Here is a 20934-nt window from a genome sequence, read left to right as displayed (position 1 = left end):
TTCACACAGGTGTCTGCCTCCCAGGACCAGGCAGACCTGGAAGCAGCTGCAGGCAGGGCTCCCCCTGCAGGGCCACCGTGCACATGGGCTTCTGGATCACAGTGCTGAGAGAACTCTTGAGTGAAGGTCCTGCGTACTGGGGAACAAGCCGGGTGCTTCTGGTCATCAGGGTGACCGTGCTTCGGCCTCCCGTGGTGGGGGTGGCCCGGGCCCCCGCAGTGCCCTCGGCAGGGGGTCAGTCTGCTAGCCCGTCTGGAATTCTGTCAGCAGGCGGTACAGGTCTTCTCTTGAGACACAACGTCCCGTCGGGGCAGGCCACCCCGGTGATGGAGCACTGTGCGAATGGCAGGAGCTGCTTGGCTCGCAGGACATCGGCGCCTTGGGGTCACGCAGAAGTCACCTTGTGCTCTCCGGCCCAGGCCGCCGGGGCTGCTCCTGCCCACCTGGGGGTGCTGCCCTTGTCCTGCCCCACCCCGAAGAGCTGCAGGTCAGACCTACCTCCTTCCGGGGTGGTGAACTCCTTGGTTTCACTGCGAGGCCCATCGCCTCTCCCATTGACCACGACCATCTCCAGCTTGTAGTTACTGTAGGGGAAGAGGCGGGACACCACGCCACGGGGGCGGTCACCAGGGAAGCTGGCTTGCTGCCTCTTCTGAGACACCCACAGGTTCTTCAGCAAGCTGCTCTCCCTCCAGTAGTAGGCCTTCGGGACAGAGGCGGGCCGGTGAGGGGACGGTCAGGCGGGGCTGGGTTAGTTGTTAGTGCCGGTGGTAGCGACCGGTCTTCCCTTCGCCTGCCACAGGCTCCGAGTCCCGAATGCCCTCAGCAGCCCCGCCTGGGGCTGGGGGAGCGGCCTGTGAGTCCCCATTCACTAGCCCCTAGTGAGTACGAACTGACGTCACACAGGAAATGGGGGTCTGGGGTTCAATCATTTTCTGAGCCACAGGACCTCTCTGGGAAACAGGCAAGTTGGCCAAAGTTACTGATGGAGTGGACACTTATTTCCAAGCTGGGGAACAAGTTGCTCATGGAGTCCATGCCGGAACCACAGATACGGGCCAAGGTCCAGGCATGGAAAGCTCTCTTCTGGGCTCAAAGGCCACGTCATGTTGAGCTGGATTAGTATGAGTTTAGACCGGCAGTAGGCAGGAGCTGAAAAGGAACACGTTACCCCCGGAAGTCTGAATAGGAGAGTTGATTTAATCCTTTGAAGTCAAACCATTTCTTTTAAAATTGTTTGAAGACCTTTAGAATGGGCTAGGCACACGTCCAGGTCAGTGGACACCAGGCTGCCTGGTGGCAAGAACTTGAATGGGATGGCCTTCCGAAGGTGGTAGTGTTATGGGTAGAGTCAAGAGAGTTTGGGACACAAGGTATGGTTAGCAGTAGGTAAGAAGGCCCAGGTCAGGCTGCCACACCAGCGTCACTTGGGCCTCCAACGGCAAAGGCAGGCGGAGGTCCACACTTAAGAAGGGGACCCAGAGGGAGCTTTAGCCAGAAACATCTCCAGGCAAGTAGGTTAAGGGTGCAAGTCAAGTGCTGGGGAAGAGCTCATTGAAGTGGATACATCCTCTTGCCTTCCTTCCCCTACCTCCCGAATTCACGTCCCCAAAGAGACTGGTCCCCTCCATTCTGCCCCGGTTGTCCACAGCCAACTCCCAGTGACCCCCACGTCACAGAACCTGCAGTGGCCCACGCTTCCAGCCTCTGTCACTTCCCGGACAAGTTTTAAATAAAGGGAGAGCCTGGCATAACCTGGATTTCTCTTCCTTTTGCCTGCCTCAGCTTGCCCTTTCCAAGAGGGCAGACACATGCACAGAAGCTGCCCACAGGCAGGGAGACCAGGAGAAGCCAAGGGCCTTGGCGGTCCGTGCCCTGGGTACTCCGGAGTTGGCTGCGACAACGGGGAAGGTGTTTACGCCTTTTGGTGGCTCTGCCTGTTAGTGAGGGCTTCCTGAAACCGGACTGGGTGAGGCAAGCAGCCCAGCGGGGGCCATTAGGCGAGGGGAGGGGTGTAGCTCAGGGGTGCCTCAACACTGTCCCTAAGATGCACGTGTGTCTGCTTGCACGTGTCTTTGAGCGATACGCAGTGTCAACCCAAACCCACAGCCCTCCGCGTGATTTTCTGCGGAGCAGAACCTCTCAGCGTGTCTCTTGCAGGACACGCCTGGGGATATACACGTAATTTTTTTTCAGGGTGTATTTTTGAACGGCTAACACTAGACATCATCTTCTTGAATCAACTCTGGATCCAACAACAATCCCTAGGATTCCTCCCAAGTAGCCCATGGCCCGCATCTGCTACCCCCTTGCCCTGGTTAGCAAGCTGGGTGGTTAGGCGGGGCTGAGCGCTGGTTTCCTCACTCGGTACTCTCTGAGCTGGCCCTGCACCGTGTCGGGGTAGACGCGGTTCCACTGAAGGCTGATGGCTGTGCTGTTCAGGACTCGGATTTTAACGTCAGTGGGTGCAGCCCTGGGATCTGCAATGCGTTGGGACAGAGAGCTGGTTAAGCAAGCAGGGCTGGCCCCTGGACTCGAGGGTCCCCTCGGACTTGGACTGGTTCTCTGCCAGCTGGTCTCTCACCCCACTCTGGACCCTGGGTACTCCATGAGGGCACGGGGGAAGGCCAGGACAAGAGGGCGGCCGTCTGGGTGGGAAGGATCTGCCTACATGTTTAGAAGGCAGTTATCCACTATCCTCCCAGCTGGGTAGCCTCCGTCTGCCCCACCATCCCGTGCACTACTCTTCACCACCTGCTCTGTGCCCCAGCCGGCTGCCCTCTCCGGACTGTGTCAGCTGGCCTCCTGTTCACAGGCCACCGGTGGGTTTGCTCAATAGCTAAGGTCAACAGGAGACCCCAGGGCAGGGGTAGAGGGAGGTACCTAGTCCCCTGGCTTCCTGTCTGCGGGGCTGCAGGTGGACAGCATCGCACTTTTCTACCCAAGGTCCTACCCCTTGGTTGTGGGGACTCCCCCGGCCGCTGCCCCTTCAAGGCTCGGAATGTTATACTGGGGTCCTGCTGTTGCTAGCCCTCTGGGTGGTTCCTGATACCTTGCTCTTTTCCCTCGAACCCTGTCCTCCCATTAGAGATAGTCCCCATTGAGTGACACTCGTTTCCTACCAGGACCCTGAAGAAAACTTCAGCCACAGACTGAAGATGCCCTAACTTCCTTCGGGAGGGGATTCTGATCCTCCACTCCCCGAAGAGAGAGAGCTCCCTCCCCTGGGACTGATTCTCGCCTCCATTTTCTGCGCTCCGCTGCAGAAGCAATTCTGGCCCATCCCTCTCGTCCAGCAGAGCACAGGCCGAGGGGGGTCGGCAGGTGCCATGGAAACTGTGGGCGGGTCCATGAAGTCCACGACTAGACACTGCTCATTCCATACTCACCAGCCGGTAGTTCCCGTCCGTCTCCTGCCTGGAAGTGTCTGCCACGACGAGGCAAGGAGCAGGATGGACAGAGAGTCTGCTGATACTATCCGCTTATTCTCGAGTGGGTCCAACCCATAATCACCTCCAGGAAAGTGGTGCATGGGCCCTACTCTTGACCCCAGCATTGGCCTTTGCAACTCCCCAAGACTCTCCTCCTCCCTTCCTTCTGGCCACCCCATCCGCCTACGTGATCTTTTCTTGAATCACCCTGACCAGGACGGGCTCCGCCGACCCTCCCGCTTTGCTCAGCAGTCTACTGAATTGACGTGCTGGAGATAGGGAGGACACCGACATCTTAAAAGCCAGGCATATACTTCCACATACATGCCCAGAATCTTGTTGATTTAGCAAGGCTAGCCTCCAAAGAACCTCTCTTTGTGTGCTCAATTCCAACGGTTAAGGGCAACCCTGGGATGCCAGCGGTAGCTGGTCTGGATCATTCCAGTCTGGGGCTCTGGAGACCTTCTCTAGTTCTCGAGGTTTCCCCTGGGGAGCCAGGGAGGAGTCTGTGGCCCTGCTTCCTGTGGGGGAGTCTAATTATGGCTCTTTGGGAGGGAGAGTCCTGGAGGCTTGGCACTAGCAAGGCTTGGCACTGAGGTAGATTAGAAGGCCTGGCTTCTGTTTTCAAGCCTGACATTTGCTATTGTGTAGTATTGACAAGGGTTTTCCCTTGCAGGGCCTCAGTTTTCACATCCATAAAATGGGAGTATTAGACCAGGTGATGATGTTCAGCAATTCTAACTAGCACTCGGGTGATGACATTGCCGCTCTTGACATTATCGGGGGCCTGTTTGCCCGAGGTTACCACAGGGGATTTCTCTTTCCTGGGAACCGACTGTCCTCCCAGGATGTTCTTGGAAGTCCCATGACCCACCCCGAGGTTCCTGGTTTGTGAGGCTGGCTTCGTGCAGCCCTGCTGTGAGGATCCTTGCTTGGGGACGGGGGAGGGTACTCACAATCTTCCCCGGAGTAACCGATGACAGTGTTGGGCTCAGGGCCCTTCCCGAAGTCATTTTCGGCCTGGACTCGGATCTCATAGGGCACATAGACGGGGGTCTGCCCCACCACGTAGCGGGAGCCCCATACTGTGACGTTGTTCCACGTCTCTCGGGTTTCTCTCCTCCGCCACTTGACGATGTATCGCAGGTTGGGGCCAAAGGCGGAGGTGGCGTTCATGGGCTGAGCAGGGAGAGATCAAGGGCAGGGGTGGAGCGCAGACCCACCCACAGCCTGCACTCTCCTTCTGTGCCAGGCACCCTGCCCCGATCTGCCCCTCACTGGCCCCCTTGTGGCACTGGGAGAGCGTGCCACCCTCACACCAAGTCCCCCAAAGCCCAGAGTCTTATGAATTCAGCAACATGTAGATTTTCCGTGACAAAGGCTTCACCCAAGACCTAGTCACTCTCACTCCCAGAGCCACCCACATTTGCAAGTACACAGGGAACCAAAGCTTAATTTTCAACAGGACTCTCCTGTGACCGAGTGGTAAGCAGAACAAAACAAGAGAATCGTAGAACATTCTCTAACGGAGAGGGATGAGTTTTGGTTTAGCCACAGCATGCCCGCTGCCAATGAACTCAAAAGTCCGGAACTGGCTTGGGTTCTACGGAATCTATGTGTGACTGTCCTGCCTGCCCAGCAGCTAAGGGTGGGTGCAACTCTGTTCCTCGTTCCCTAAGGGCCTGGTCCAGGAAGCAGTCCCCTGTAGGGCTGGAGACCAAGAGCCGGTCCTTGCAAGGTCCTGAAGATGAGCCCCAAGGTCTTGAATCTGGACTCGGCCCAGCTGCCCAGGCTGCTGTGAGAGCAGCCCTCAGAAAGATGGGGACAGCCGTGATCCCACACGCCTGTATCTCCCTGCTTGTTACTCGTGGCGACAGCACAGAAATGTTAATATTTCCATGGCTGAATGTGCATCTCTCAGACTTGGAAGTGGTTTGGAAAAAAACCCCGCATGTCTCAATTTTGGTTTGGAAAACATAGTGAGCCAAGATGAAGATGGGATTTTTTCAATCCTGGCCCGGAGAGAAGCTTCTGTGCCCTCTCATTCATTCCTGGACTAAAAGAAAGCCTGCAGTCAAAGCAGCTCGGGCACTGGTCTCCCCTCCACCCCCAACCATCTCTGGTGGGAGTACTCCAGAACACACCAACACTGGGCACCGACGTTCAGGCTAAATCTTTTCTAGACCCCTCCTTCTCCTAGAGAAGTCCATTTTCGTTTGCTCATCCTCTCTCTGATTTTGCCAGACTAGCTATGTTCCTTGGTCACCTCTGCTCCTGTCTTCTGTCTGAAATCTTGCTCTTAGACAATGTTCCTGTTTGGCCCCTGGATGTCCAGTGCAGGGAGCGGCCTTGGGGTCTCAGGGGTGTAAAGAACAAAAGGGCTCTCAGGTGCTCAAGGCCAAGCGAGCGGGTCCATTGAGAGGTGGGCTGGGAAAGGACCCTTACCGTCCATGTGATCTCCATGTTGTTCTTTCTGGTGCCTTCTCCCTTCACGTCGGCGGGATTGGACTCGGGGGCTGGAACCCAAGGGGATGCAACGTTCAGGTCCGATGTGTGTTACGGGCACAGCGAGCCACCTCTCCCCCTCCCAGCCTTCTGTGGCCGTCTTTCCTCAGCGTCTCTCTGCACACTGTCCCTCAGGCAACCGAACTCACTGTGCGGTTTTCTCATGAGGAAGATGTGCCTTCCTAGCTAAGACTGAACCTCCCCCACCCCCACCAAGCAGGGCTAATTTCTTTTGAATTTTAATCCCTCACTAGACAGCATTTGTCATAAGGCTTGCCATACTTCGGATGGGCCCGACAGCCAACTCAATGTGGATTATCCCCGTCATGGATTATCCACTAAAGAAGTTGAATACCAGACTGGTTTATCCCTGGCATTCAACGTTTTGGGGGAGCAGCTCCACTCTCAATGAGCTGGTGTATTTTCAGAAATCTAAACATTACCCAAGCGTGAGAGGAAAAGAAATCTGACATAACACCAGATTATACATTTCTACTGCAAGTCGCTGTCGTAGCACTTCCCTTTAAAGCAGACGATCAAGAATTATTAAGGATATTAGTAATAATAACCAGAGTTAGCATTTACTGGGTGCTTACGATATGCCAGGCATCACAGTAGGTACCCAAACCGCATTTTCAAACTGCCCTGTGATGGAGGCGGTGATGCTATCATTCCCCGTCTCACAGCTGAGGAAGTCCAGCCTTGGACAGGATAAGTGACCTGCCATGTTCACGTGACCAGGAACGGGGGGAGCTCAGCGTGGCCTCGGGGCACCAGGGTTCAGCACCTTGGCCGTCAGCTCTCGGGTACTCACGCGCCCCGCTGGTCCGGTAGCGCTCAGAGGGGAGGCTGGGGTGGCTGCTGCCCACCTCGTTGATGGCGATGACGCGGAACTGGTAGTTGACATACGGGGACAGCTGGAGGACGGCGGAGTTGACACTGCCCGGGAACTTGGAATGGTCATGCCAGACCCCGGGCTGGAACTGGTCCTCTTCAAACTGGACGACGTAGTCTGAGTGGGCAAGGAAGACAGCACTGTTTGGGAGCCGAGGTGGCTGAGTTCTCGGACGTACTCCTGCGTGGTTGCCACTAGTCCTTACACTCTCCCTTGGGTAGACCAAGGCACAGGGAGAGTTCCTCCCCAGACACTGAGAAGGGAACAAGGCCTGCGTGTGCTCTGTGAAGAGCCTGGGGCACACGTCAGGTGAGGTGGAAGCGGGACCAGAAACCGGGGCAAGGCCTCCGGCTGCTACTGGAAACCAGGCTGCCATCCATCCCTCTTTTCTGGATTGGAGCGCAGGGCCCCTGGCTGACCTGTGATGGGGCTGTTGTTATCATCCCCTGGGATCCAGGTCAGCCTCACGCTCCTCTCGGCCAGGTCCGTGAGCTCCAGGTCCCGGGGTCGGTCTGGCCGTCCTGGCAGCAAAGGGAGAAGACACCACGCGGGGCTCCCCAGTTAGAGCCAGCCCGTCCCTGCGCCGGCCCCAGCCTTGGACCCTGTCCTACAACAGGTCCCTGACAGGCCGGGGTCAGCACCCGCAGGCACCAGCCCTAGCCTGCCTGGAAGGGTCGGCAAAGGGACCAGCCCATTCCCTCAGGGGGCTGAGGAAGAATGAAGAGGGGACTTCAAGTTCCACCACCCCAAAACAGCATGAAAGGATGTAGGGCACCGAGAGAACAGGGAGCAACCCATCCCATCTCTGTGGCTATTCTTAGGGGTGAGCATTTGGAAAATGTGCCCTTTTCATGAGACCCATGCTTGCCGCCTGTAGGGAAACTGGTGAGCAAGTGTGGGATTTGGTCTCATTTTCTCGGGATAATTACCTTCTACTCTGTGTGCCAAGGCTCTGAGGGGACAGGAGCCCAGGAGGGTGTTGGAGAGCTGAGCAAGGCGGCCCGGTTAGGAGCGTGGGAGGGACAAAGGCAGAGGACCAGGCCAGGGTGGGGATAGGGACTTAGTCTAGAGTTTCAGTGACAGACAGCAGGGCAGAGGAGCCCCCAACAAGAGTCCAAACAGGGCTGGGGCGGCACCTTCAGGGGCCCCAGTCTCACTGGAGTTCCTCTGTGTGTGTAAGGGCCATCCTGGCCTGGGGATAAAGCCACCTCACTGCGGCCTGGTGGGGTACGTGGGCTGTCTCCCCATCCTGGCTGCTTGAACCAGTTATTTCGGTACTCTGGCTGGTTACTGGGAGGATCTGGGAGGGGGGTTGCAGGAGCCCACATTTGTGTCTGTGTGCGCGCATGCGGATGCAGACTGGGAAGGTGTGCAGCAGGCAGGTGGGGGAGGCTGCCAACGAGACGGGCCTCTGGGTAATTTGAAGTGAGTGGGCCTTTCCCGACTGGACCCTCCCTACTTCTGAGGCCAGAGCTGGGGGGAGAGAACAGGCCCCCACAAGGAAGTGGGGAGTGTGGCCAGAAGGAAGGGATGGGGTGGAACAGCAGCCGACGGCTTCCAAGCCCAACCTAGGGAAGGTGCAGGAAGCCGGGAGTGGGGCTGGGGCAGGGCTGCAGGGTGGGGGGCGGGGCCCTTGAAAGGAATCGGGTTTGGCAGTGACTGGGGACTGTTACCCACCTGCCTCCGCCCGGCACGGCCTGCCTGCAGCACTTTCCTCCTCCGACCCCACCCGCCAGCTACCGAGAGTGGGCTTTGGCAGGGGTCCTGTGATTAGTATGAATTACCTTTGGGCAGGGCAGCCAAACGGTTAGTTGGAGTGGCCTGATCAGCTGCAAAGGTAAGACGGGTTATCCAGGTTAGCAAGTTATCCGGGGTTACAGGTGTTCTAGAAGGACGGGGAGAGGTGGCCGAGGGTTAAACAGCTGCCCTGGGTGGAGGTGTTCTGGGCACAGCTTCACCTTCGCTTCCATGAAGACCCCCCCGTGCTTCCTCCATGGCTGGCAGGGTGGAGGGCGGATTGTCTCCTTCCCCTCCCAATGCCACCATGTGCCTGGGACCACCATCCCCAGGGACCATGAGTTGCCACCCCCGGAGGGACAGAGTGGACCAACAGTAATGGCGATAGGGTGCCCAGACAGAAGACAGAGCTGACGCGGGGACATGAGGGCATGTGTTTCCCTGGACAGGAAAGGCTATCTTCCCCTGGGGTCTGGATGGCTCAGTATTTATGGTCTGGCTTAGACATAGGGCAGAGCATGATGGGATCAGTTTGCTAAGTGCAGAGCGCTCACTCTATAAAATCCCCTCAGGAAACAGGAGCCGCGTGGGAGGGGGAGGGAGGCTAGCCGAAGGCGTTGGCAGGACAAACTCAAAATGCAGTCTGGCTTCAAAGATGGATTGTTTTAACTGGTACAGAGGTAAAAGCGATCACAAGCAGCACCCCCTGTCCACCTTCCCTCTCTCGTTCAAGTGCCCATCCGTTGAGAGTTTAGGCGAGTAACGATTCCACCCAGAGGTAAGGTGTCCGGCACAGCTTGCTGGGAAAGGAGCGGCTTCCTAACCCTTCCATCGAAGGGCGGGAGATCACCATGCTTGCCCAGCCCGCTGACCGCAGGCGATGGCCTGGGACCTGTCCTGGGGCCTGTCCAGCGCCCACTGCTTCTCTGGCCTCGGGAAGGGCTGGGACGGGGGAGGTCACAGCACACGTGAGCAGTGGCAGTTACCTAGCACAGTAAGGTAGGCCTTGGCCAGGTCCTGGTCCAGCTCGGTGCTGGCGATGCAGGTGTAGCTGCCCTGGTCCCGCTCGGCCACCCCGAAGATGGTCAGGGAGTCGTCTTCCTTCTTCATTCTGCAGGGGCACCAGGAGGGGTTGGGAGGAGGGTGAGTGGGGTGACAGTGGGGCAGGGGGAGCTCTGGGCACTGCCTGCTTTCTCCTTTGGAGTGGGGATGGCGAGTGAGAGGGAAGCATCACAGGCTGGGCTGGACAGCCATAGCCCCTGGCAGGGGACATGAGGCTCCCTCCCAGTGCTTTGAGAGGGGCCTGGTCTTCACCGATAGCTGGAGCACTTCGGGGCTTGAAGGAGGGTAAAAGGCAAGCGGGTCAAGCAGAAGTGGCTCTGAGCCACGTTCCGTGTCCTCCAACTCCCTAGTGTCTATTCTCTGTGCCCTTCTGATGCCGTGCTCCCCTCCCGAATGAGGGCACAGTTAGGTCCACCCCCAAAAGGCAGGCTGGTGTCCCTCCTCTTCCCCTAGTTCCAGCTCTCCCTTCATCCCAGACCAGTCTGTGCACTGGGCTCAGAACAGGTGTCCTGGCTTCTCTGGACTCTTTCCTGCGGAGGGAGGTGGGCACCACAGAGCAGAGTGGGCTGGGAAAGCTGTGGGCGCCCACTGAGGGCACGGATGCCTATGCCTACCTGCAGGGTGCACCCCTGGAAAAGTCAGATGGTTGTGCCAACAGCTGCTGCCTCTGTCTGGCCTCGGGACCCTGCACCACCCCCTAAGATGTTACGGGCTACAACAAAGAGCCCTGTGGAGGGAGAGGCTCGGACCAGCCCTCCCCGTCCCTGACTGCACATTAGAGACACCCGTCGGTACTTTTAGATACTATCGATGCCTCCCCTCACCCCCACACCACTTAAATCTGGACAAGGGAGCCGGTGTGGTCTAGTAAAAGCGGTCCAGGTGCCCACCTGCTGAGACTGCCCCACTAACACCCTAGTGGCAGGCAGCTCGGGCCAGCCCTGCCTTCTGCTGGAGAACAGGGGCACTGCAAGCGGGGCTGAAGATGGAGCCCCAGGGGACCTCGTAGCAGAAGAGGAAGGGAGGAGGGGTGCATAGGGAGGGAGAAAAGGGGTGAGGGGAGAGGGAGAGAGAAGGAGGGAAGAGAGAAAGGAGTGGGAAAAAGAGAAGAGATAGAGAAGAGGGGGAAAGAGGCAGAGAGCACACGGGGTGGGGGAGACACTGGCGCTGTCACCCCCTCCGCAGCAGTTCCTGAGGGACACGCATGATGCAGGCTCCCTGTCCTCAGGTTCCCTCAATGTGTCATCGAGGGCAAGAAGGAAGAAAATGGGCCCAGACTCGCACCAGGAAGAGAGAAGGAAGGAATAGAAACCTGTTTCCGATGTAGAGAGGCTCATCGTCCTTCAGCCAGGCGACTGTGAGCTTCAGGGAGGGGTCGTGCTTCACCCGACACTCCAGCTGCACCGTGGTGCCCCTTTTGGCCACCTGGTCCTCAGGCATCCGGAAGATCCTGGTGGGGTCTGTGGAGAAGCCGAGGGAGCTCGTCGTTGGTGTGGCCTCTGCCCACCTCTCCACATGGCCACATGGCATGACAGGCATGAAAGGTGAGACGGACCACGGAAGGTGGCAGAAATAACATTCAGTTATATGAATGGTGGCGGGGGGCTGGTGTGGGCGATTCCAAGGAGGAAACAACCCCCAAGTCCTTTCTCTCTGGCTTGGGAATCTATGATGCCCTTCCTGGGGTGGTGGGGGTTGCTGGTGGGGGTCTCAGGCTTCCCTCTCTAATCCCACATGGACCGGGCTGAACAGGACTCCGTGCTCCCAGCACCCAGGCCAGCTGGAAGCCCTGTGAGGACACAGGGGCCCACGGGTGGGCCCCATTAGGGAATCGACAGGATGTGTGGTGTGTTTTCAAAGGGAATGGCGCACGGGTATCACTTTGAGGAGACGGCTTCCTTGCCTGCCCCACCCCGCCCTCTCCCTACCAACCTCTCCTTTACCTTTGACCTCCAGGCGGACCTGGTTTTCAGCTTTGCCCAGGATGTTGGTGGCGACACAGGTGTAGATGCCTTGGTCCTCTTTGCGGATCATCTCGATTTCGAGACTGCCGTTCTCGTAGACGTGGTAGTTACCACCATCCAGGTTACTTCCCTGCCCGTTCTTAAACCTCACAACAGAGCAGCGGAACACACAGCGCACTGAGAGAGGACTGGCCCCTGCAAGCAGGGCTCTGCCTCCCACTGCTGGGTGGCCCTGGCAAGTCTCTGGCCCTCTCTGGGCTTCGGTTTTCGTCTCTGCACAATAAGGGGGCTGACTTCGATGATGGGCCAACTTTCTCCCAGTTCCGACCCTATAAGGTTGCCTCATCTCACTGAGTACCTATTTTAGGCCAGAGGGGAATGAGGACCCCCGCGGGGGCCTGGTCTCCTGGAACTTACCATCGGAGTGTGGGGATAGGGGACCCAAAGAACGGGCAGTCCAGCCGTGTCCGGTTGTACAGGATCACCCTAATGAGTTGGTTTCGGGGCGACAGCATCCGGGGTGGCACGTCTGCAATGCCCAGAGAACGGACCTTGGTTGGGGGGGCCTAGTTCCTCCAGTCCCCCCCTACACCCTGGATCTTCCATGTGCCCTGGCAGCACAGCAGCTTTCCAAGCACCCCCAATCCTTCCTCCATCACCTCCCTCCTTTAAGAAGCCTCCCAGGGTTACGGGAGGGAAGAGGAAGCTTATCCATCTGCCCTCAACCTACCCTACGTGCAATCCAGCTTTTGCAAGGGGTCTCCCAGATTATCCAGCAGGTTCTGAAGCTGCCTCTCCACCACCCTAAGGCATCTCCTAGCTGTCCCTGCTCTCTTCCTGATCTAGGGGTGACCCTAGTACTCAGAACCACTTCTCACCCTGGGGCCACTGAGAATGCAGGCAGAGTTGGCCTGGCTATGTGGAGGGGGTGAGACAGGCCCCTCCCCCTCCTCTGGAGACCCGATCCTAGTATAGAATTGACTGTCTGCACACCCAGCTCCATGGAGCTGAAGTTCCCCATCCTCCCCGGCAAATTCATCTTCAGTCTCCATGCTTCCTCCGTCCCATGCTCTCCTACCCACCCAGCCTGGCTGACCTCCAGAGGAGAAAGTGAGCCCAGGACAGGAGCAAGCCCCAGGGAGGCTCCACCGTGGCTGAGCGGAGGGGAGCTCTCACCCAGCACGCTGACGAAGGCGTTGGCCAGCAGGTAGCCGTGCTCGTTGGAGGTGTTGCACTGGTACACAGCCCTGCTGCTGATCTGGGTGTCCCGGAAGATGATGGTGTCCCCGGCCACCTCACGGTTTGGGTTGCGTGGTGCCGCTGCAGACAGGAAAGACTGTCCTTGTGAGAAACGGGAAGGGCAGGGTGGAGGGCACTTGGGGCTCCGGCCAGGGCTTCCTAAGACGACCGGGTGCTGTGGAAGATGCAGCCCTGGGTGGCCCCCAGAAGACCCAGCTTCCAGCTCCATTGCTGCCTAGCTGTGTGACTTCGGGCCCATCATCAAACCTACTGGGGCTTGTTTCTCAGTCTGTCCAATGGGACTGTGAATCCCTGCTGGACCTATGTAACAGCTGGGCACGTGTGGTTGAGAGCATAAGCCGTGGCAACAGAAGAGGGTCTGAATTCCAGCCACATCACCTGCCGCGTCATTCAGCTCCTCTAGGCTCCAGCAGCCTCGTGTGCAGAATGGGGACTACATATCACCTTGTGGGGTGCTTATGAGGATAACCTGAGATTTTAATGCATGTCTAACGTCATCAGCAGAGGCCCGGCACACACCGATTACTATTGTTGTTATTATTTTAACCCATTCTGCATACACTTAAATGTGTTGAAAAAGAAAAGAAATATACAACTGAATGAGACCTGCCACCCTCCCATCCTCAGAGCAGAGCATTCTTCAAACATTCACAGTTAGACCCGTAAGTCAATGCTTGCTGAAACTGAACGAGTCCTTAAATTTGCCAAGGCTACCTGATTGTCCCAAGAAATGTATCCTAAACTGAGAGAGGATATTTCCTCCCATAGCTCTTTGAGTATGCCTGGCTTGGGGTGCAGAGGGCAGAGGCTGGGGAGTGGCCGTGGGGTCTCAGTCCTGTTCACACGTCAATCTGGGACTGGAACAAATCAATAAATCTGAGCCTCATTTCCTTCATTTATCAAGTGGGGGAGAATTACTCCCATCCTTCCCCTACTCCGAGGAGCTCAGAATGATAATGAGCTGTATAAATAAAGTTTTCTAGAAATGTAAAGAGTTGCCACTTTTTTCCTCTTTCACTCGAAGGTGACTTTCCTCTGTAAGGTTTCTGGACTGAGCCAGCTGACTTGGCTTGGATGGTCTGTGAACTCATCCAAGATCGCTCAGACCTATAGCGGCAGTGGGCAGAGGACCACCTCAGGTCTGGCCCCTGAGGCGCCACTCTGCGGATAGCAAGTCGAGCCCGGAACCGGGGAATCAGCAGGAGGTAAATGAAGACGAGGTCAGCATCCTTATCACTCATCCCCAAGCCCCCACTCAGCAAAAAGGCACGAAGAAGTCCACGCCAGCAACTTCAACGCTTCCTTCCCTGGCAATTCTCATGGAGCCAACTTTCTTTTCAGCCACTCCCCTTAAGTGACAGGTGACCTTTCCAGGGCCAAGGCCCAGCCGCAAGTCCGGGGCTCTGCGTGTATTCAGTGGTGCTGTGGAGTCTGCTGCCTTTGTCTGCCTTGTTCCCAGAGTGCTGTCATGACAGGGAGAACAGCAGAGGGCAGGCAACGTCCATATCTCTGCTTATGCCCAGGGCAAGGATGTGGACTGGGAGGGAGCTGTGTGCTTAGCAACAGACTGTGCAGGGGTACGGCATTCTCACAAAGACCCACAAGGACATTTTATAAAGTAAATGCGACCGGAGAGACTATGATGGGAAAACCTGACCAAGAGCCCTGACCGGAAGGGGCCCTAGAGTCACCTACTCCAGCCAGTGGGCAGCACTCAATTTCCCCAAATCTGGGCATGCCCAGGAATGGCATCTGTGCGTCTCTGCGCTCAGAGGGAAGTTCCTCCTCCTACCCAGCCTGGCTCTCATTTTGCCCTCAGCAGAGTGCGGGGCCGGGGTAACTGACAGCGGGTTACTGAGTTCTGCTCTACCTTCCACGCCCCACCCCCACTAGGAGGGCGGCTCTCTGCAGACACAGCCGCAGTCCCCAGACCTTGAATGGGGCTGTGTCGTTGTTTAGGGCAGAAAGCAAGATTCAAGAAAAACCCAAGGGAGTTTTATGCTCCCTAAATATGGGAACATCAGCACAGGTTTCCTGTTCTCTCATACACAGATGAGGCAGGTTTCCTGCCTCTTGAGATGTCCAAAGAGCTGGGATGGTCCAGAAGCAGTGGCCAAGGGGCTGTTCTTTAACTTCATCCTGTACACCTGGGGCTGGGCCCTAGGGAAGGGGACCTGGCGCCTCTGAGAGGAGACGCAGCAGTGTCAGGTGGGACAATGGCTTGTTACTTACATTGTAGAGGTTCCCCATTTACCATCCACTGGACAGTGGGCTTGGGGTTTCCATTGGCTCGACACACCAGTCTCCCGTCCTCGCCAGGAGCCAGGATAAGGTTCTTGGGTTCGTCTAGCCAGTAGGGAGCCGCTGGAAGATGAGCAGAGAGCAGCGGAGTTAGACGGCTCGGGGCAGGCAGGAGACACCAGACCGACTCCCGCCAGGAAGGCAGGAGCCCCTGAGCACCAGCTCCGGCCCCTCACCCCCTGCCCGGGGCTCATCCTCACGGGGTGACTCAGGCCAGCCTGCCTTTGGTCGGCTTGTCTCCATAGATGCTGCCCGCTCTATTTTGAGTTCACAGAACAATAGTTCTAAACTGGGGCTGCTCGTTAGAATCCTCTGAAGAGCTTTGAACAAACAGGGACACTGGGGCCTGTCTTAGACCTACTAAATTCGAATCCTCAGGGGAGGCTGGGGCAGCGGATGCTTTTAGAGCCCCACAGGTGTTCCTGACGAGCACCCAAGGGCAACAGCTGGGCAGTTGGTAAAGCGCTCCCGGGGCTGGCCCCCCTGGATTCTGCTGTGCTTGCTGTGACGTCAGACCATTTAGAGAAGGCCTCATATTCACTCTTAGGCATTGGGCTTTGGTTACAGCAGAGCCAGCTATCCCCTCCAGTTGTGAATATGGGGATACATGGGCTTTTTTCCTGAGAAGTTCCTGTGGATCAGATTCGCAAAGATCTTGAGACCCCCCAAAAGGTTAAGAACCCCTGGTCTGAGTGTGGTGCTAAAACCAAAGTTATAAGGTCAACTGAGCATATGCTTCGAAAGTTCTTGCACTCTTGGTGTCAGACCTCATTGTCCCCATCATCTGGTCAGCCCCAGGCTGAGGAGGGGCTGGTGCACCCCACCACCCACGGCCAGGACCCACAAAGGCACGTGCTCTATTGCCTGCAACAGCTCAGATGGGCCATCGGCGCTGTGGAGGGAGGGAAGTGATTTTTTTAAAGAATAATTTGTGCCTTGATGACTCCCCATTTTTAAGAAAGAACCATGCACAAGTACACAGACAGCACAGGGCTAAGACGACACACCGTGAACGGGAATGCAAAATGAGAGAAAGAAAAGGTGCTTTGTGAAATCCGAATGGCCCATGGGGGTACATTCATCTGTGGAGGGAGCCCCAGGCACCACAGAGAGGTAGGGGATGGTCAGGGTGGATCTCCTTCCCCTCATACCCAACGTGTACACACACACACACACACACACACACACACACACACTCTCTCTCTCTCTCTCTCTCTCATATCCAGGGGGTGACGCTATCCCGGGCTGGTCACTACTGCCATTAACTGGTGTGCTCTTGGGTCTCCCCTACTCACCCTGCCCCTCCTCCACCCACAGAGGGAAAGGTGGTCGTGGCGTGTGGGGCTGGCAAAATCATCATAATGAGAAATACACACAACGTACCCTTTACTCTCACCGAGATCGTGTGCCGGATGCTGCCCATCTTGTTGGAGGCCAGGCAGAAATACTCCCCAGAGTCCTCCTCGGAGACGTTGGTGATACGTAGAGCCTTGTTGAAGTTCTCAAACTTGGCCTTGTCAGATGGGAGGTCCCCACCCTTCTTGTACCATGCGATGTCTGGTGTTGGGCTGGGAGAGGGACCAAGTGGGACACAAGAATTAATACCAACTGCAGCCCTGCTGTTCTTCTGCAGAGCCTGGGACATGCAGGTGTCCTTGGTGTACATGGACCCAGAAGGACACACGTCCTCTGAGAGCAGACCTCTCCTTTACGGAGCGGATGCTCGGCCACAGAGCACTGAGGGGCTACTGTAAAGTCACACGGGGTTCGAACACATGTGCAGGAAGCCAACCGGTCTCCTTTCCTCATCCGTTACCCATAAAAGAGACAGCCAGAATGGGATGGGAATGATGATGCTTTGCAAAGGACTTGCTAGGGGCTGTCTGTGTCTTTTTGGCCCCCTAAACTGTGGCAAGAAGGGAGCCCGTGCGAATTCCCACCCCCTGTCCTCCAGGAGAGGGAGCAGAGCAGGGGTGCGAGCCGTACGTACACCCCGGAGGCGATGCACTCCAGGAGGAGATCCATGCCACGCAGCACCATCTGACTGCTCGCCGTGCCCTGGGGGTACATGAAGCTGGGCGTTCTTTCTGCAACTCCTCGTGCTGAAATAGGATAGAAGAAGCTCTCATGAGCCTTCTGCCCAGAGCTGACCCAGCTGGGCCCTAGTGGTCAGGCTAGAAAGAAGTGTCATCACTCCCCCTACTTACCCCCTTACCCTCAGAGGCACCAAGCCCCAGACCCTCCCCGCTGAAACCCCCCCCAAGGGCTGGGGCATCATTAAGAGAGGTGTGTTAGGAAGCGCGGGGCTCCCCGGCCCCATTGGCACGTGTGTGAGCAGCTCTAAGTTCTGAAAGGATCTGCCAAGAGGAGTCCAGCTTCCTCCCCGGTTCAGTAAACCCCGCCTTCCTGGGAAAGGAGGAGGGGGTTGCCCGAGCAGTGAGAGGTTTATCCCCTGAGTATCTTGAGTGGGGACCCCAGAGACCAATGTGGTGGCCCCCCCGGGAGGCCGTCTCAGCACCAGAGGATGAACAAGAAGGCACGTACTGGGGCCACAGGACAGACAACCTGCTCTTTGGGACCCTGGAGACAAGGAGCTGGGATGAAGCCGCAGAGACCCAGAGGAACAGTCAGAGATGCAGGAACATTATTAATGGTTTAGCAAACACATGGAGAGACTGAACGAGCAGAGATGACAGGAAGTCACTCTGGGGCCAAGACCATTCTGCTTCCTCACTAATGACTCTGGAAGGGGGCTGGGAGGAGGGTGTTAATTGGATGTGAGAGACTGGAGGAGGGGGAGTGGAAAGTGGCGGCCAAGATGGGGGAGGTGATCTACAATTCAACTAGGCTGGAGAAGCCACGCCCGCAACAGCGACAAGCATGCGGGATTTGAGGGCCGGGTGGCTCAGAGAGAGGCTGTTCGGCTGTGGACGGGGTCATGCAAGTCTGGGCGCACCCCCAGCATGGCGGACCCCACCTTACCTGCGCCTCACCTCTCCTGGGGAGCTCTTTGCACAGATCTATGGACATGGGTAAGACGGAAGGGAGAAGAGTGAGGGTTTTCCAACCAGGAGCCCCAAGGCAAAGGGAAGCTGGAGGAGACACCCCTGCCCAAAGGTGTAGGGTTATACACAAGAAGAGTAAAAGCTAGAAGCTGAGCCTATCCAGGGTGCAGCGGGTCTTACACTCAGGTGGAGAAGCGAGAGGAGGAAGGCAGGCAGAGCTGCCAGGAGCTGGGAGCCATCAGAGATGCCTGGAGTGGGGACAAAGGCACCTTCCCGGCTGGGGGCTGTGAACGGGTCCTGGCAGTGGGGACAGAGTGGAAGGGGAACTCTTATCTCTGTGACACTGGTGTCTCCTTGTTGGACAGGCTGGTGCCTAGCTCTATCAGCAGGGCTCCTGTCTTAGAGGCACGCAGCTTCTCTCCATTAGCCATCAGGGAGTGCGTTTCATAGAGCTGGGGTCTACTTTATGCTTTTGTCGGGGGAAGAAATGATGAGATGTCTGCACAGTTAGTGAGGCGGCCGGCACAGCGCGCGGCACATATAGCAAGCGTTCAGTAAGTGATGGTGGGATGAATGAATTCAAGGGGACAAGGGAACAAAAAAGAAGAAGGCAACAGTGTACCCCGTGTGTTATTTGTTTCTGCAGATGTCCTCATGTGTCCCACCAGCACACACATATACAACAGTGGCTACTGAGCGGGTTAATCCATTATGTGGTTAATCGGTTACCGTCCATGACCCTTGTAGCAGCCGGCTCTCAGTACCAAGGAAGCCTGATACCAAAGCAGTAGCTTCCTCCCACCCGTTATCATGGAATCGCCCAAAGAGTCTGTTAACACAAGGTCAAGGGAACTATGAGGAGAAGGATATTTCAGGGCAGGAGGCTCTGGTGTTAGGCTGACGACTCTGTCGAGTGCTGGGAACGCTGGGACTATGTGGAAGAGGTCCTGGCTCAGTTGGCATACTCCTTCCACGCAGGGATGAAATCTGCAGAAACCAACCTGTGACCCCACGGATATTTAATTCACACCATAGCATGCAGCACCACAAGCACACTTGACCGGCAAAGCACGAAGTATGGGAAGGAGGAGAAACGAGCAGAGTCTCGCTGTGGGGGCCTTGGCACGCTGTAGCTGTGACTATAAAAAGGTTACAGCAATACTTCACTTGTAGGATGTGGGCTAGCAACCATAGAATTATCCCAAAGGAAGAGAAGCTACTGGGAAACACGCCAAAGTTCAAAAATATAGGGAAGAACATCCTAGAAGTCAGAGGTAATCATCAGGGCCACCATGGTGAGCATTCATGGGGGGGCCAAGCCTGTGCTAACAGCTCTCTCCAGACTTCATAGTCATGCTGAATCCTCACAAGAAACCTGGGAGTTACCACCTCCATTTTCAGCCGGGGGAACCGAGGCTCAAGGAAATTCACAGACTTGGCACGGTCACAAGCCAGTTATGTTTTGGATTCGGGACCATTTGGCACCAAAGCGTGTACTCTGATAGCTATACTATCTCACCTCTTTAAAGATGGACACCCCATCTGTCCCTCCTTCTGACAGTCAGCTTTGGGAGTATCAAACCAAAGAAAACCCAAATCTGAGGGCAAAAGAGGCGAAGGAGAAAGACTTAGTGTCTTAGGGAGCTGCTCTGGTGAACCTCTTCCCCTGGGCTAAGATTCCATCCCTCCTTGGTGGCCATCAAATAAACTCGGGCCCAGGCTGGAGAGAGAAGCTGGGCTGGGGATTAAGAGGTGCCAAAGGCATTTCAGCTGGCTTCTTAAGGCCATGGAAACCTTGAAGAGGAGTCAGGGTGACACGTGGTATCATTAAGGGATGAGAAGCTAGACCCAAAGGGGAGGTGATGAAGAACTGTGGTCAGCTGCAGCAGGAGGGATTTACATGAAAAATGATGAAGGACAATCCAGCTGGTGGCTTTGGGGGTCACTGCTCCCAAGGGAAGGTGGCTAATTTCTTTCCCTGGAAAAGGAGACCTAGGAAGAATCTCCAAGACAAAGGTGATTACTCCCTAGGGTTCTACATGGTGGAGGATGACAGTCTCCTAGGGTCATAGGATCTCTCCTCCCCTCTTAGAGGTGGGGAGTCAGCCTGTCCAGCCTGATGGCACTTCTCTTATTCTCCCTGATCTTCGGGGTGGGGTTGGACCTAATACTGGATAAAACTCAGAACGCAGACACCAAAGCTCACGTCGGTGGATTCAGGAAGAGCTTCCCGCGTGGGCCCCTCTGACCTCTAGCCCAAGGACAGTCCATCCTTTCCTGCTCTCCCTGGCTCAAGAGTGGGATCATGGGGTTCCCGGGGAATCTGGTCAGCAGGGAGATATCAAGAGATGACAGTGCCGCAGCCACCTCGGCTTCAAAGGGCCAATGAAAAAATGTCTTGATCGACTCCTACGAGAGGAAGGGTTAAGACTGCTGAAAACCCGAGTGGCTCTCCTCTGTTAAGTTCTGTGGGTCAGCAGCAGAGAGTTCAATGCATCGGATGTCTCTGAGAACCTTTGCCAAAAACAGCTCTTAGGGGCAGCTGGATCCCACATTTGCTGCTTTCAACTCTCAGAATTAACATCTCATGGGGTTGGATCTGTGGCATCTCATTCGCCTCTCTGGCTCCAGGAATGGCTGACCAAACAATCCCAGAAGACAAGAAAAACTCTCTGTCTAGTAACATTTGATACCTTCCACTGTCAGGAAATCTCTGTAAGTCTAACCACAACGCCTCATGCAATAGTTGGGAGTTTTTTTCTGATCCAGGTCTC

The 20934-nt window shown here is 56.3% G+C and overlaps 1 protein-coding gene across 6 annotated transcripts in view; it reads right to left on the bottom strand.

Moving 5' to 3' along the window:
* The window catches only part of NFASC (neurofascin), a 95667-nt gene that overhangs the window by 33084 nt on the left and 41649 nt on the right, over positions 1-20934 (bottom strand). For 4 of the 6 annotated variants that reach the window (XM_057315325.1, XM_057315326.1, XM_057315329.1 and 1 more), the window contains 13 exons: positions 17146-17257; positions 16539-16723; positions 15087-15218; positions 12771-12914; positions 12012-12123; positions 11574-11740; positions 10943-11090; positions 9555-9679; positions 8616-8660; positions 7251-7352; positions 6751-6948; positions 5877-5947; positions 4388-4610 (listed from right to left, as the gene is read on the bottom strand). In XM_057315325.1, coding sequence (XP_057171308.1) covers positions 4388-4610; positions 5877-5947; positions 6751-6948; positions 7251-7352; positions 8616-8660; positions 9555-9679; positions 10943-11090; positions 11574-11740; positions 12012-12123; positions 12771-12914; positions 15087-15218; positions 16539-16723; positions 17146-17257 — 1764 coding nt within the window. Of the gene's footprint in view, positions 1-498; positions 704-2364; positions 2481-4387; positions 4611-5876; positions 5948-6750; positions 6949-7250; positions 7353-8615; positions 8661-9554; positions 9680-10942; positions 11091-11573; positions 11741-12011; positions 12124-12770; positions 12915-15086; positions 15219-16538; positions 16724-17145; positions 17258-20934 lie in introns of all 6 variants that reach the window. The other 2 variants (XM_057315330.1, XM_057315327.1) reach the window with 2 other exon arrangements.

This window comes from Ursus arctos, unplaced genomic scaffold (genome assembly GCF_023065955.2).
Source record: "Ursus arctos isolate Adak ecotype North America unplaced genomic scaffold, UrsArc2.0 scaffold_2, whole genome shotgun sequence".
NCBI classification, from domain to species: Eukaryota; Metazoa; Chordata; class Mammalia; order Carnivora; family Ursidae; genus Ursus; species Ursus arctos.
The sequence above is the reverse complement of the archived record's forward strand: the minus strand, read 5'-3'. Positions and strand labels throughout refer to the sequence as shown.